Source organism: Tiliqua scincoides, chromosome 1 (genome assembly GCF_035046505.1).
Source record: "Tiliqua scincoides isolate rTilSci1 chromosome 1, rTilSci1.hap2, whole genome shotgun sequence".
Classification (NCBI taxonomy): domain Eukaryota; kingdom Metazoa; phylum Chordata; class Lepidosauria; order Squamata; family Scincidae; genus Tiliqua; species Tiliqua scincoides.
In genome coordinates, this window is record NC_089821.1 from 175,524,182 (window position 1) to 175,539,582 (window position 15,401).

The 15,401-nt window shown below is 42.3% G+C and overlaps 1 protein-coding gene and 1 pseudogene across 1 annotated transcript in view; one reads left to right on the forward strand and one right to left on the reverse strand.

The window, feature by feature from the left end:
* Positions 1 to 3,316: 3,316 nt before the first annotated feature.
* ADGRB3 (adhesion G protein-coupled receptor B3) overlaps positions 3,317 to 15,401 on the forward strand; it is a 564,982-nt gene continuing 552,897 nt past the window's right edge. The window contains exon 1 of the mRNA XM_066612423.1: positions 3,317 to 4,070. Coding sequence (XP_066468520.1) covers positions 3,317 to 4,070 — 754 coding nt within the window. The remainder of the gene's footprint in view (positions 4,071 to 15,401) is intronic.
* Positions 8,304 to 8,422, reverse strand: LOC136637553 (5S ribosomal RNA; annotated as a pseudogene).

Below are 15,401 nucleotides of genomic sequence, written 5' to 3' on the forward strand. Positions count from 1 at the left end.
GCGAGCCTCTCCAGCCTCTCCCTTCCCGGCCCTTGGCTGGCTCCCGCCCGCTCCGCTCCCTGGGCGCTCGCCACCCTTGGCCAAGGAGATACAGGCAGGTCTTTTTCGGTGCGCCTCCGCCCCCCCCCCCCGACGCTGCCCTTCCCTCAGGTACCTGAGACGGAGCCGGAGGAAGGAGGAGGGCAGAAAGAGGAGCCGGAGCCGGCAGCCTGACCACAAGCACCCCGAGCCAAAGCGCGCCAAGCAGCCTGCGCCGGGGCAGACGGATCTCTGCTGCGGCGGGGGGTCGCCAGTCCGAGCCAGCCAGAGCCTCTCTGCCGATCGGCCAAGTCCGTCTGATTGCCCCCCCCCCCGCTGCTCCCCTGCAGTCTCTCTTTCTGGTTGGAGGCTTCTCCGTTGTGTTATGTGGCTGGATTTGGAAGCAGCCCTTCGGTCGCGCTGAGCTCCCCCCCCACCTTTTGTGCCCCCCCCACTCCTCTCCTGCCTTGGTTCTTGCACGCCGGCGGAGGAAAATGGGCAACGGCGCATCGGCCAGAAGGGGCATCTCTCCGTTCCTGTTTTTGGGACGCCTGCCTGTGGTGCGAGGATCTTCTTAGAGGAAAAAGCCTGCCTGCTTTCGGAGTGCAAGGTAAGGCGAGGGGGGTGGCTGGCCAGGGGGGCAGAAGGCTTGGGGTTGCTTCTAGACGGCTGCTGGAGGAGGGGGGGGCACAAGGCACAATGCGATCCTGCTGCGCCCCAGGGCTACCCCCTCGAACCAAAAGTTCCTGAAGTCTCCTTCGCCGAGTGGGCGAGTCATTGCCAGCCAGGCTGCCCGAAGCATCAGCACCCCCCGCCTCCCCACCCCCAGGAAGGTTTGTACACGATCGGGGTGATTTCGTCGAGAGAGATAGAAAACTGGGGGGGGGGAGAGGTGATCCTGTGGTTAACGGGAAGTTTAAGGGAAGTCTTTGGGTCCTCTGGTCGTGGAGAACATCAGTGGAGTGATGGCGCCGTCTAGGTTCGATTCAACCACAGTGTCACCCAGAAGAGAGAGAGAGCGAGAAAAGCAGGCTGCCTTTGGGTCGGAAGATTCCTCTTCCGATGGCCAGCCCTAGACTTTGAGGAGCAGTCCTTGTTTGGATGACAGACCTGTACACGCACCTCTAGCCTCTCTCTGAACCTGCTCCCTCCAAGCCTCTTTCTTCTGAGATGACTGAGAACTTCTCACCACTGACGTTTTGCTGCATCGCCTCCCAAAGCATTCTCTTGCCTTACCGAGTGAGCCCAAAAGATAGCTCTGATGTAGTTAACAGAGGCTCCCCTCTTTTCTGCTCAAACAGACAAGCCAAAATGCTGTCCCTTTGGCCAGCAAAGCATTGGAATGGGAAGCAGCCTAGCACTGCAGACCTTTGTATCATTATTATTTTTTTTAATTGTGTTTTGTATTTGTTATCTGAAAGATCAAAGATACACCCCTTCAAATTCTGATATGGATCCCCTCTCACTAATGGAATTCCTAATGTAGAGGTTTCATGTCACATTGTCTTTCAAAGCCTAGACCCTCCCGAATAATACTGCGCAGAGCTGCAATCCCTGCAAAGTGCTGTAGCAACATTTGTAAAGAGTAGGTGATCATTTGCAGGGTTTATCCAAAGCAAGTTTTTTCACTTCTCACCCTTGAAATGGCCTCGTTTTGCAAAGAAGCCATTTGTTGTTGCTTGTGATTTTCAGCAGAGGAAAAGCTGATAGCTTGGGTTGTTCCACTGGGAGCTTATTTTCCACAGCTATACCTCCCCAAATCTCTCCCCCCCCTTTTAAAACCATAGATTTAAAGTGCTTCTCTCAACATTTACAGCCTTCAATTTATAATCTGAGAAGCACAAAATCTCTTTGAGGAAGCTGAATCCTCCAGTTTATTCAGCATTACGCAATTGGAAGTGGGATGGGAGATGCCTGGTCATTCAGAGAGGAGATAAAAAAAAAAGGAGGGGAGGAGGACTGGGTCAAAAACTCAGTAACTCCTATGTGTTTGGCTCCCAACAGTGGAAGAGACTATGAGTACCAGAGTTTAAAATGTTGAGTTGACATCACTTTAATCACCTACCATGTACAAAGGAAACCAAAGATTAATAAGGGTTAAACAAGTACTGTACACAAATACTAATGCTGAAAATGTTTCCTCTGTGTTGTGTGTGTGTGTGTGTGTGTGTGTGTGTGTGTGTGTGTCATAAAAATAAAAATTCAGGAGATAACGGCACCCAAGATTCACTTTTTGTTACACCTAGAGAAAAGCAGATCAAGTAGACTTTGTTGCAGGTACAGAGACTACGACTGTAACTGTTGTATTTGGAGATGGATCTGGTAAAGACAAAAAGAGATAGTATCTTTCATCAACCACCACATTTGCAAAACATTATTGATAGTAACAGGACAAGAGACAATTAAAAGATTTAATTCTGGAGGAAGTTCTGGTATAGTGATGCTACCTAGCCCCATCTTTGGTTGCATGTATTGTAGATCCACTTCATGTAACCCAAGAGACTATATCATGCAGAAATAAGTGCTGTTCAAAATTCTAAATCTCAGCACTCTTGACAGCTAGCAGAAAGTTCTTGCTGTCAATCCAGCTACATTTTTTCTTAAGATTAAAAATACTTCAAACATTTCAATTCACTGTTCAATCTTGATTTATCCTTCCAGTTTTTTTTAAGCCAAATTTTAATATAACCAGGTTACTACTGCAATGGCATGCAGCCATATGGGAGATAATGCCCCATCTGTAGCAAATAATAATTTGTGCATTTTTAATCATGACTGTAATTCATCATAATTACTCTTAAAATATAATAGAAAAGATATCATGTAAAAACAGCTGTTCCCAGCATTTTCTTCTGTGTGAATATCTATAGACAGGCTCCTTAGCTTAAAAATAACTTAAAAATAAATTAATATACTTTTTGTGGTCTTTAGATAAAAAATTTGGTTTAAATTTACGACTGAAAGAATCAGGTCTTGCCTAGCTGTACAAGTGCTAAACAAGAGGGACATTTCAATTAATAATGTAACAAATGTTATTTCTGAAAAATTTGAATATGGGGAATTTGACAGTTAGACTGGCCACATGGTGGCGCTGTTCACACAGAAGCCAAAATTTCATTGTGTTATTTAAAAAAAAAACAAAAAACCCTGCCCTCCTTTAGGAAAAAAACACACACACCATTCTAACTGGAATCTTGAAAACATCTGGCTGAAATTTTGTTAGTGTGATTGTCATTGCATGAAGAATACAATCTACGCTTTTCTTTCTTTTCCTTTCTTGCAGGCCAAATGACATAGGATGAAGGCTGTTCGTAATTTGCTGATTTATATATTTTCCACCTATCTACTGGTTATGTTTGGATTTAATGCTGCCCAAGACTTCTGGTGTTCGACTTTGGTGAAGGGGGTCATTTATGGATCATATTCCGTAAGCGAGATGTTTCCTAAAAACTTTACAAACTGTACTTGGACACTGGAAAACCCAGATCCAACCAAATATAGTATTTACCTGAAATTTTCCAAAAAGGACTTCAGCTGCTCTAACTTTTCGCTCCTGGCTTATCAGTTTGATCACTTTTCTCATGAAAAAATTAAGGATCTCTTAAAAAATAATCATTCTATAATGCAGCTCTGCGATTCCAAGAATGCTTTTGTATTTCTGCAATACGATAAGAATTTCATTCAGATACGTCGGGTCTACCCCTTTGATTTCATAGGATTATACAAAAAGGAAGATGATCAAAAATCTTTCTTTGAATTTTTGGTATTGAACAAGGTGAGCCCAAGCCAGTTTGGTTGCAATGTGTTATGTACTTGGCTGGAGAGCTGCTTGAAATCTGAGAATGGGAGAACCGAGTCCTGTGGGATCATGTATACAAAATGTCCCTGCCCTCAGCACTTGGGAGAATGGGGAGGAGAAGACCATTCCCTTGTGTTACTCAATAATGTAGTGCTGCCCCTCAATGAGCAGACGGAAGGATGTCTCACCCAGGAACTGCAAACGACCCAGGTCTGCAACCTCACTAGGGAAGCCAAAAGGCCACCAAAGGAAGGTAGGTGCTCTTCAGGAGGGCTTGGTTGTCCCACAACCTTTTCTTACTTTTGTTTCCACTGATGTATGTCAGTATGAGTTGCACTCCACACCAGCTTCCCACGTGAAAGGATTTCTGAAGGTCTGTGATCACTCACCCTCTGAACTGCTTCTGAGAGGGAGGATATGCTTTTTCTTATTGAATCTGAATTCAGGTGTTTTTATTTCTGCTGAAGATATTTCTCATATTTCACTGAGAATACCAGGCTCTGTTCTCAGACCTGGAAAGAATAATGCTGTTAGGTTGGGAGCGAAGTTATTATCTTTCTTGTTCTCACTGCAACCACCCAGCTACCATAAGCATATTCACATGTGTTCCTGTTGCTTTGGCTTTGCAAGGAAGATCTTTCCAAAGGCATGTGGGTTACCCTAACAAAGTTCCAGAGGTTTAGAGTGGCCAGGAGCTACCTCAGTGTGGCCCAGGTTGAGGTGTGGGAATCTTAACTACATTCAAGTCAGTGGTTAAAATGTTGTTGACAGAGCAGAATGAAGATCCAGGCAGTAGTATCCATGGGCATTCAACTAGTGTTGCTGGAAAAAAGGCTTTAAAAATATGCTTTTATGGTATATTTAAATAAGGAAGCATCTATTATGGAAGTTTGATGATGACCAGTAATAAGAGGCATGTGGTAAATCTGTTTCAGACTTTAGGAACTACACATGTTGGAGAAATTCACATGTTTAGGAGATTCATGAGCTGCTGCTTTTTTTCTCCTGGTAGGAAAAGTTCCAAATGACATGATGGTCTTGAAATGAAAGAATGATGATGATATAGAGGATATAGTTTAGCAACATTGGTTGTCTTTTCTTTTTTCTTTTCCCAAAACAACAAGAAGAAAAAGACAAAGCTGTAGAATGAGGAGACTAGTTACCAGGTCATTTGTAAGTGTAATCTACCTTATCTTAAAGTTATCCAACCTTCATCTTAAAGTTCTATTCAGTTTCTTCTCTCTTTTCTGTATGCTTTCTTACTCTGGATGCCTATGGACAGGTGCAGAGACAAAGAGAAAACTGATGAGAAACAAATAGGAGGAACTTAATGCTCCATAGAGTGAAGTGTTAGGGGCATAGAATAGAGGTGTTAAGAGAAATGTTGTTGATCAGAGTGATAGATGCCAAGTTTATTGAAGTATAAGCAAAATTTAAAATGATTTACTACATAGATATACAGTATCTAATATATGCTGTTAATAAAAAAAAAAAGGAAAAGCTTGGTTCTTCTCTACAAAGTTACACTGGGTGCTTGGAGGGAGGGAGTCTATGTGTGAGACTGGGGAGAGAGACTTTCCCCCTTTCGAGGCATAGCTGAAGAAGGTTGCATTTTAATGCAGGAAATGTTTTTCCTCTCCCGGGAGTTTCTACATGGTCACAAAGCTCTCTGTCTATGGGGAGGCAGAGCCAAGCTCCCGGTCTCCCTAATAGAAGTTGCCTTTGTAAAGGAATGCAAAATTGACACGTTGTTCTGTGAGGATTTTCTTTAAGGGCAGCCAAGGCTGAGTGATGTGGGAGAAGAAAAGCTGAAGCTGCTCAAACTGTTGAGCTGCCAAAGATACTCTTAAAGGGGGGGGCAGGGGAAGAGTAGCTAACCCACATTCAGGCTAAAGGAGGATGAAGGTTGCTAGACTTTAAAGTGGGGTTGGTGTGGGGGAGGGGAAGAGGCAGGGTTAAGCAGCAAGGGGGCAAGACTTGTGTCAGTTTCTTACAGGTCAGCCTTTCTCCAAACATAGTCTGCAGCTGGGGATGAAGGCTGCAAAGTGATTTTAAATTACTCAAATGCTTGTTTCTTGTAAAGATCCCATAGAAGCCCTTGTAACGGCAGGGATGGTATTTAACATCATTTAAAGCTAATTAATGTCCCTTAGAATAAGAAATTCCCCCCCCCCCAATTGTGCCGCTTGAAGCTGACTATTAAGACAATTAAACTGCAGAAAGTGTCTGAGAGACATGGGAACCTATTAGCATTTGAAGGCTATAATTGTTTTTGGGAACAGTTGCAGGCTTTAACCCATTCCTGATGGCAACAGCAAAACCACAGTCTTCCCTCCACCGGCCCTACTCCCTAAAGGCCCGTTTTTATAGAAAAGCAGCAGCTGGCAGGCCAGTTTGCTGTTAACACAATTGGAGGTGGTGGGTGGATTTACAGACAGTTTGTTGGTTGTGTTTGTGATGGATGCATTAAGATAGTCTTGGGATTGATGGAGAGTGTGACTAACAGGGCTGCCCAGATTCTTTGTGAGTTCACAATAGAACTTAAATGGAAAATACCACAAATACAGATTTCACTTTTTCCCCCCTTATTGGAAAAAGAGGCACCAAAAACTGGGGCCAGGGTATCGTGGCATTTGGAATTATGCGGCAAAGAAGGAACTCCTGAGAGCAGGTTGTTGCATTTGGCCTTCCTGCATCATGTAGTTCAAATTTTCATATTAAGTTGTACTCCAGAGCTGTGACATGTACCCTGTGTGTGCATCTGGGGCTACCTATGAAGCTGTAATCCTTGATAAGAGAGACAGATTCCATCAGAGTGACTCATGACACTAAAGGTCATCTAGCAATCTTAATGCTCATGTATCTAGAAGAAGTTGGGCCTGAACTGTTCTAAGCTAGTCTGATACCTTGCGTACTTTGGCAAGTTTGGGTTTATCACCCCCACAGAGCATGAGATAGAACAGTCTTTCAGTGAATGCAGAGGCCATGCAGCAAGAGCATTTATATTGTCATTTCTCAGCTGCTGTATTTGGGGAGCAATTAAATTTTAATTGCAAAAGAGATGCTATTCCTCTTGTTGTACGTCCTTCTCACAACATCTATTCCAGTTAAGCCACAGGATACCTAGGAAATGAAGACATGTGTGGGTGACAATTATGTTTGCCAAATACATGTTCCTACCTTTTTTATTTTTTAATGTAGGTGGAAATTGTGGCTTGTGTAATGTAGCTAGAGAAAGGAAGTGTTCACAGAAACTGGATTTTATTGCTGTGTTTTAAAATAAAGAATGCAGGAAATATATTTTACTTCCAATGTCAATTACATTTTGTTCCCATTGATTCCTATTTATCATTAATAATATTCTAATGATATTAGCAAACATGATATCATATTAACATAAAAACAAAGCTTTCATATCAGTTTCTAGGATATAAAACATTAGTTCATCTTTTGCACTGTGGGTGGTGTATTTCTTTTAATATAGTGTTGGATCTTGAAGAAAAACAATTTTCTATAATTATGTGGTGTGGGGTTTTTGTGTACTTGAATGTTATTAGAGGAACTTTAATACATTAAATTTTGAATGTTGTTTATCAAATTAAGCCTTTCATGAAAACAGCATCCTGTTCTTGTACAACTCTTTCCTGAGTTTCCAAGGGAATCTGAAAATTAGATGGTAAAAATAATCATATATTTCTATTTAGAGGGTACACTATTGACATAAGCTGTCCAATGTATACGTTGAGAGAGAGAGAGAGAGAGAGAGAGAGAGAGAGAGAGAGAGTGTAGATAGCTGTTCTTGGTATGTTTATGGCTCAAAACATCAGTTTGAAGGCTATCTTCACATAAGAGAATAGCTGAAAATTTTCAGGATATATTTGTTCCTACAAATGTGAGATGAGAGTCTGGGTAGTAAACCATCTTGTTGAACAAATAAGCCATACAGACACAGAGGTCATACAAGGAAACAAGTGATTGTTTTTTTCTAGTGACAACATTAGAGTTGTGTAGAGCAGGCTGAAAACCTGGTAAATGGTTGTGATCTGCTTCATTGACTTTGGGCACTTTGGAACTGATGCTTTAAAATGTTCTTCAATAGTAGAGTAATAGGTAGCTTTTGCAACAACTTGAAGACCTTAGCAACGCCATGACTACGCAGCAGAGACTTAAAGTAGCCCTTTTATGATTCAGTGCATTAGATGGGTTGAAAATACGTTTTTATTTAGACAGGCATTTGATTAAAAGAATTTCTCTGTTTAATTGTTTTTGTTTTTTTAAGTTCTGTGCTTTTTTCTTGTCATCTTATAATGCTTGTTGATATTTGTAGTTATGCTTTTATTGTATGCCATCATATGTGTATTTTTATGAGGAAAACCATGATAAACTAAACTAAATAAATAAAATTAGATGTTAATTCAAAATCTGATGATTGTGACACAATTACATACATGGTTGGCAACCTTCAGTCTCGAAAGACTATGGTATAAGCCTATAGCACCCGGTATTCCCAGGCGGTCTCCCATCCAAGTACTAACCAGGCCTGACCCTGCTTAGCTTCCAAGATCAGATGAGATCGGGCATGTGCAGGGTAACATAAATATGTGTGTTCTGATTTTATTCCTTTGAAGTTGTGATTAAGATAAAATGAACTCTGTAAGACCAGTTTTGACCTAATTTAAATGGCCAAATTTAAAGCTCCCCGGGGGCTTGGGGGATAAGAATAGACCCTCAGTTTGGCTGTACTTGTTGTAAGAGGTGACTAAACAGCCACCGGGTAGATGGGACTCCTTAGCCTGGGAAGGCAGCTCATCTGAGAGAAGGAAAACTCTGATCCCAAACCTCCACTGCCTTGTGGCTACATTCAGTTATGGAAAAGGCTTCAGGAGTCAACCTCGAGGCAAAATCCGGAGCCAGAGTCCCTGAGGCAGTTCATGGCTGAACACAGTCACGTTCTGGCAACTCCTGTGAGGCCGCTGGAACCAACCGTATTGGCTTCTGCCTTTCCATTGGACCATTTCAGCAACGTGGAGAGGGGGGATTTGCTGCATGGGTAACAGTCTATCCTCCATATCTACTTTACCCAGGCTTCGTGCACTGGAGAGGACACTCTGTTCCAGAACCACCATTAGAGCGCGATACCATAGCCTTCTGAAACTGAAGGATGCCAACAAAATGGCCAAATCAGAAAGACTGTGGATTAATACTTGTCTAAATAAAGGGATCCATCTGGACCTGTGAAAAACTAGTTCAAACAGCCCAGTTCTATGCCAGATTGGGCCATCATGCAGAACCTCTAATGATAGCAGAAGTCATTTCCAGTGTCATTAAATGGCTGCCAATGGAGCATGCAGCATGCTGTTGGCGGCTGTTTTGTGAGTGCTGCTGCAACAGATGGCAGTGCCATAACTCCGCTGACAAACCCCACTGGACCAAATAGGGTAGTGGTCGGGCAGGATGGACAGGGAGGGGTGGACTGGCATGAAACTGGAGGGGAGAAGAACTGAAAGTGAGGAGGCTGTGAGAGAGGGTGGATGTGGTGTCAGTGGAATTCATTGGATCCTATACTGTCCATTTTGAAACTCCCAGCCCTTACTTTTCCTTGTTGCATCAGGTAAAGAACTGGTAGAGGTCCAAGGAGTCCTTCATTGGCAAGTGGGAGGCTCATAGAGGGGTATGGGGAAATAATTCCCTTGTCTTCTCCCAAACCTCCCAATTTGCCCTTCTCTGTGGTTGCAGCATGCACCTTTTTGGCACAGCTGCGTCAAAGATGCATCCAGTTGGACTGTCTGATTATTGCAAAGTTTTAAAATTTCATATGCTTAGAGATGCAGCATTGCAATGTTTTACTTTCAAGATTTATTACAATGTTTTTTGATTTAGAATTAAATCATAATGTAGATTGCATCACAGAGTTCAAGCAAGCAAGAGCATCTTCAGTGGGTTTTTTTCCCTGTTGCATGCTAATGATTACATGTTCCCAAACATAGCTAAGAAAGCTGCAGTTTTTCAAGTTCTGATTCTGTGAAGCCATTGGTCATGAGTGGTGTGGTAAATAACCTCTTAAGGTTTCGATAAAATAACATTTGGGTGAACATTGAAAGGAGCACAGTTAGTCCTATGCACTCAAATTTAAGAGGTTGCTCCATATTAACTCGGGTTAACTTACTACTAGTTTAACCAAAATTGATTTAATAATTATTTCATTCACTAATGTAAGATTCCCTCATTATATTTATAACCTTACTATATATCTCCCAGCAATTGTAAAGCCAAAAGAGGTAGCCTGGAATTGCCTTCCTTTGAAATATGCCATTGAAATATGCCTTTGAAATATGCCATGAAAATTAGGCTAATAAAACCAGGTAATCTAAATTTTGAATTCATTCAGATCACATTCATAAAGATACACTAAAGCAAAAAATAGAATATTTCATATTTCAAGCAACATGATAGATTGACATATATTTGTTCTCTGAATAATGTTCTTTGAGTAACATAATGCAAAACTTGGGTTAGATCCAAAGGTGTCCAGGTATTCTTAATGGAGAACTTCTGTTCATAGAAGGGTTGTTTTATAGCTTATGCTAGAACATTGCATGAGAAAGAGAAACTAATGGCCAGTTGTATATCCCACAGGTTTATGCTATGCAGCCGTGCTGTCAAACTGCACACTGCATGCTGTGGTGGTGGTGGTGGGGGGGGGGGGACGGACAACCAGACAGCCTAGGAGAGGTAAATAAATAGACCTCTCAATAGGCTTCCTGGCCATCAGAGGGTTTCCTTGGACCTATGCCAGCTATTTATCTGCTGTAAGTCTGAGGAATCTCCTGGGTCATGTCCGGATGGGAAAATGGGGATAGGATCTTGGAGTGAGATAGTGCCGCTGAGATCCACACCCTGCCACTGCCGCTTGCTCACCCCACTCCCTGCCTCCATCCTCTCTCAAACTGCTAATGAATCGCCCTTCTTGCCACTGAATCTATTCAGGCACAGCATCCAGGATCTGCTGGAAGGCACACAAAACCTCCAGCCATTTGCACTGGTGGCTCCAGAGTACATGGTGCTAGTGTGCCTTTCATGCCACTGTAGACCCTGCATAGTATTGGGCCATTCATCCAAAGTTTTCTTTCACATGCTGAAGAGCTTCCATGTGCTCATGTGGAAGACTGAGAACTCTTAGAGAATCTACGTATTGTCTTGCTCTACAAACTCTTCTGCTAGCACAAGTGTTTATGGAATAGTGCTAGTGATTACTTCAGTTCCACTCATGAATTTTTGAATCTCACTCCATAACTTCACTTTCGGCCTGTTTTTACCAGTCTTACCATGTTTATCCTAACTAAAAGTAACATCCTGATGATCATCTGTTCAAGTGTGAAATGGAGGCAGGAAAGGGATGGATTCAGTCTCTAAACTGAATAACCTAAAAGGGATGCCACTTGAGTGGATCTATGCATACACTGTTGGGTCTAGCATCAAAAGAGGCAAAATTCTCAAATGTTATATTATATCAGCCACAGACCTCTGCAACCCCGCGACAGGGGCAAAGCTCAGCGATGGCACCCCCCTGCGGGCTATCGCTGCCCCCTTCACAGAAATCCACCCCCCAATACTCACCAGAGGCTCACGGAGCCTCACGCGACCTCTGCCCACATCAGGGAAGCTTCTGTGAGGTTCCCCAACGCTATAAACTGTGCTTCCAGGAAACCCGAAGCACAGTTTCTGCCCGTAGGGAGCCAGAGAGGCTTCCGCGGGGTCTTAGCAGCTGGCACCTGGGGCTTTTGCCCCATAGAAGTCTATAGCAGGTACACAACTGTATTATATCATAGGTAACATTCAGTAACTGACACACATTCACTGAACCTATCCAGTATAGATCACATTACGTGATCAGAACTGAACTATGAATATTGGTAATCTTGATTTTTTTTTTTTTTAAACGAGAATTTTTGTGCAGGTCATGAATTAGTCTATACTATGCATTTAATTTATTAAGTAAAATATTCTAATCCTCTTCAGTACTTCACTTTTACAAAGCAATCGTGGGCATCTGGCAAAGTGGGCTTTAGCTAATGAAAGTTTATTCCACAATAATTTTGTTATGGCACTATCTAATCTGTGCCCTGGAGGCAGCAATGCTCATGTTTAGTTCTAGGGAACCTGCTAAAGCAGTATTTTTTAAACTGTGGGTCAGGACTCACTAGGTGGGTTGCAAGCCAATTTCAGGTGGGTCCCCATTCATTTTAATATTTTATTTTTAATACGTATATTAAACTAGATGCTACCATGGTATGCAACTACATTTGGGGAAATGTTACAGACCTGTACTTTTAACAAACTGCTATGTATATTCTTTTGACAATGCAACCTAGGATTGTTAAAATTTACCTGCTTGATGATGTCACTTCCAGTCATGACATCACTTCTGGTGGGTCCTGACGGATTTTCATTCTAAAATGTGGGTCCCGGTGCTAAATGTGTGAGAATCACTGTTGCTAAAGTATTGGTCTTGCACTGAGGTTCGTCTCTGTGTCATCTTCAGAAGCTAAGAGGGTAGTGACTAGAGATACCATCTACTTGGCTGTGGCTACCTTGCTTTGGAATTCTGTAGGAAGGCTCACCTGGCACCAAATCTTGAAGCTTTTTCTGTTCCAAGTGAAGAACTTTTTATTTGTCCTGGTTTAAGATTCTTTAGAATTGTAGAAGTAGCATTCAGGATGCCTGCTGAGTGCTGAAAGTGACGTCATTAAACAAAGTCATTATTTGTCATCAGGTCATGACCAGAAATAAGAACTTTTTTTTTTCATATAGGGAACTTATTAGCTGCAAATGACAGAAGAGAAAATATGCAAATCTTTATCATATTTTTAAGATACAGAAGAACCCAATTATCACACAGACCGCCCTTTTTGTGACACCTTGGCATAGCCAGCAGCTGAGAACAGCTGGCAGTGGTGCTGGAACAGTCTGAGGGCGAGATAAAGAGCTTCCTGGCATTGAATCCAGCTTGTGGGCCTCATGTTTCTAGACACCCCTGGTCTAGATCATCCTCTTAAATTTTAAGATACCAAAGAACTCTTCATTATTTTTGCCAATACAAACTCAGCATGCAAACTCATGCTAAAAGCAATATCATTCCCCCCCCCCCTTTGTGATGTGGGAGCAGTTTTTCTTTGCCTTTGCATTTCAAGCAACATGTGTGCTTGTCTCTAAGTTGAACATTTATTAATATTCAGTGTCACTCCCCCAACCCTGTTCATACTTCAGGATTAATTTCTCTGGTTCTTATTATTATCATTTTAAAAATGGGTGGGAATTGCCCAGCGGTCTGTTGAATCTGTTCCTAAGATATAGCCTTTCTACTAATTGTAGGAGTTAGAGCCCTTAGCTTAAATACTACTTGTCAAAAAAAATTGAAACATTTTTGCTTTTTAAAAAAAAATAGTCAGTATTTAGTGTGCAAGACATTTTGTAGAGAAATGTCAATGAAGTATAACTTTTCTGTAGCTTGTGAACCTGTGCTGGAGTCTAATTAATTCCAGATGCTTATACTGTGTGCCCATACCCATGAAGAATTAATTTTAAGGTGTGTACTGTGTATATGATTAATATGCTGAGTGGTGCCCTTTTATATAACTTGAAAGTTCAGATTGATATGGGAAAGCGAGCAACCCAAATGCGATACATTTTGGCTAGGCTCAAAATTTCTTTAGTAAGTGGTAAAGTTTTCAGTGCTTTGATGAGCTTTAGTATAGGGTCAGGCTCCAAAGGGTTTTGGAACTAGTGCCAGGCATGCATGGGGGCTTTTGACTTCTACTCTCAATGTGGCACGTCAAGCTGCTTTAGAAATGGAGGGGAGTTTCGAAAGCAGCTTGTGATATGTTAGGCTGGGTCAGCTGTACAAGGGGAATAAAGCAAAACGTACTGGGCTAACCTAAGCCCCTTTTGGGATTGTCAGTTGGTCCTTGGATCTCAGTTGATGTCTCCTTCCCTGACCTGTAAGGAACAAACCATTTCTAAAGTCTTAGAAGTCCCTGCAAGTACCAATAAGTCCATGTTGTTTGATTAGTACAATGGTTAGAATTTGAGTGAAGATTTCTTCATGCTATTCTAGAAAAATACAGATGATACGAGATGATACAGATGATTCTCGTATATAGAATATGTTTAAAGTCTATTAATTCTATGAAATGTTGCAACGAATAGAAAATAATATGGACATTCAGGTTAGTTTAATTTTGAAATAAAATTTAAGTTCCTGCCTGGGGAGGAACTGCAAAAATGAAGAAAGTGGTGGGTGGAGAAATTTACTTACTATAATGCTGCAAATGCTGTCCCATCAGTCATGAATATGAAGATATATGAAGCTGCCTTATACTGAGTCAGATCATTTGTCCATGTAGCTTAACTGGAAGCAACTCGCAAGGATTTCAAATAATGTCTTTTCCAGCCTATCTGGAGATGTCAGGGTTTGAATTTTGCATGCAAAACATGCAGGCAGCTTGGTGGGACACTGGAAAACAGAATGCTGGACTAGATTGGCTTTTGCCCTGATCCAAAAAGACTTTTTAAAATTGTCTTCTCATGCTCATGTGCTCCTGGTCATTGTGAAATGGCCTCAACCACTTTAAAAATACTAATCTTTATCAGTTGAATTTAATGACAACTTTGTATTTTATTTTTATGTTAAGTTTCTGTGGTGCCACACCTTTAAGATACGTATTGAATCTTGAAGCAAAAGCTTGCACTGTGACTATAGACCAGGGGTGTCCAAAGTTTTTGGCAGGAGGACCACATCGTCTCTCAGACACTGTGTTGGGGCCGGGGGAAAAAAGAATTAATTTACATTTAAAATTTGAATAAATTTACATAAGTTTACATAAATGAATATATTAAAGATGAACTTATGTGAATGAATGAAGGTCTTGTAATAGCTCAAGGCCTATAAAAGGCCTTGCACAAAGCAAGGCTGGCCTTTCCTTTGCTGCTGCTACTGCATCACAGATGTGAAACAACAAGCAGTAAAGGGAGTCCTCATCCCACAGCTCACGCGAGAGGTCAAACAGTCTCCCTCAAGCTGAGAGCAGTTGCTTCGGGCCACTGTGAGCTCCAACAGATCTCCGGAGGGCCAGAGGCTCATTGGAGACTGGGGGCTCCCTGAGGGCTGCATTGAGAGGCCTTGAGGGCCGCAAGTGGCCCCAGGGCCAGGGTTTGGGCACCCCTGCTATAGACCATGGGTGCTCAAACCCTGGCCCGGGGGCCGCTTGCAGCCCTCGGGGACTCCCAATCTGGCCCACGGGGAGCTCCCAGTCTCTAATGAGCCTCTGGCCCTCCGGATACGTGCTGCAGTCCATGCTGGCCTGACGCAACTGCTCTCAGTGTGAAGGTGACTGTTTGACCTCTTGCGTGAGCTGCGGGCCGAGGGCTCCCTCTACTGCTTGCTGTTTCACGTGTGTGATGCAGCAGCAGCAGTGAAGGTAAGGCCAGCTTTGCTTTGTGCAAGGCCTTTTACAGGCCTTGAGCGATTGCAAGACCTTCATTCATATAAGTTCCATCTCTAATATATTATTTATGTAAATTTATT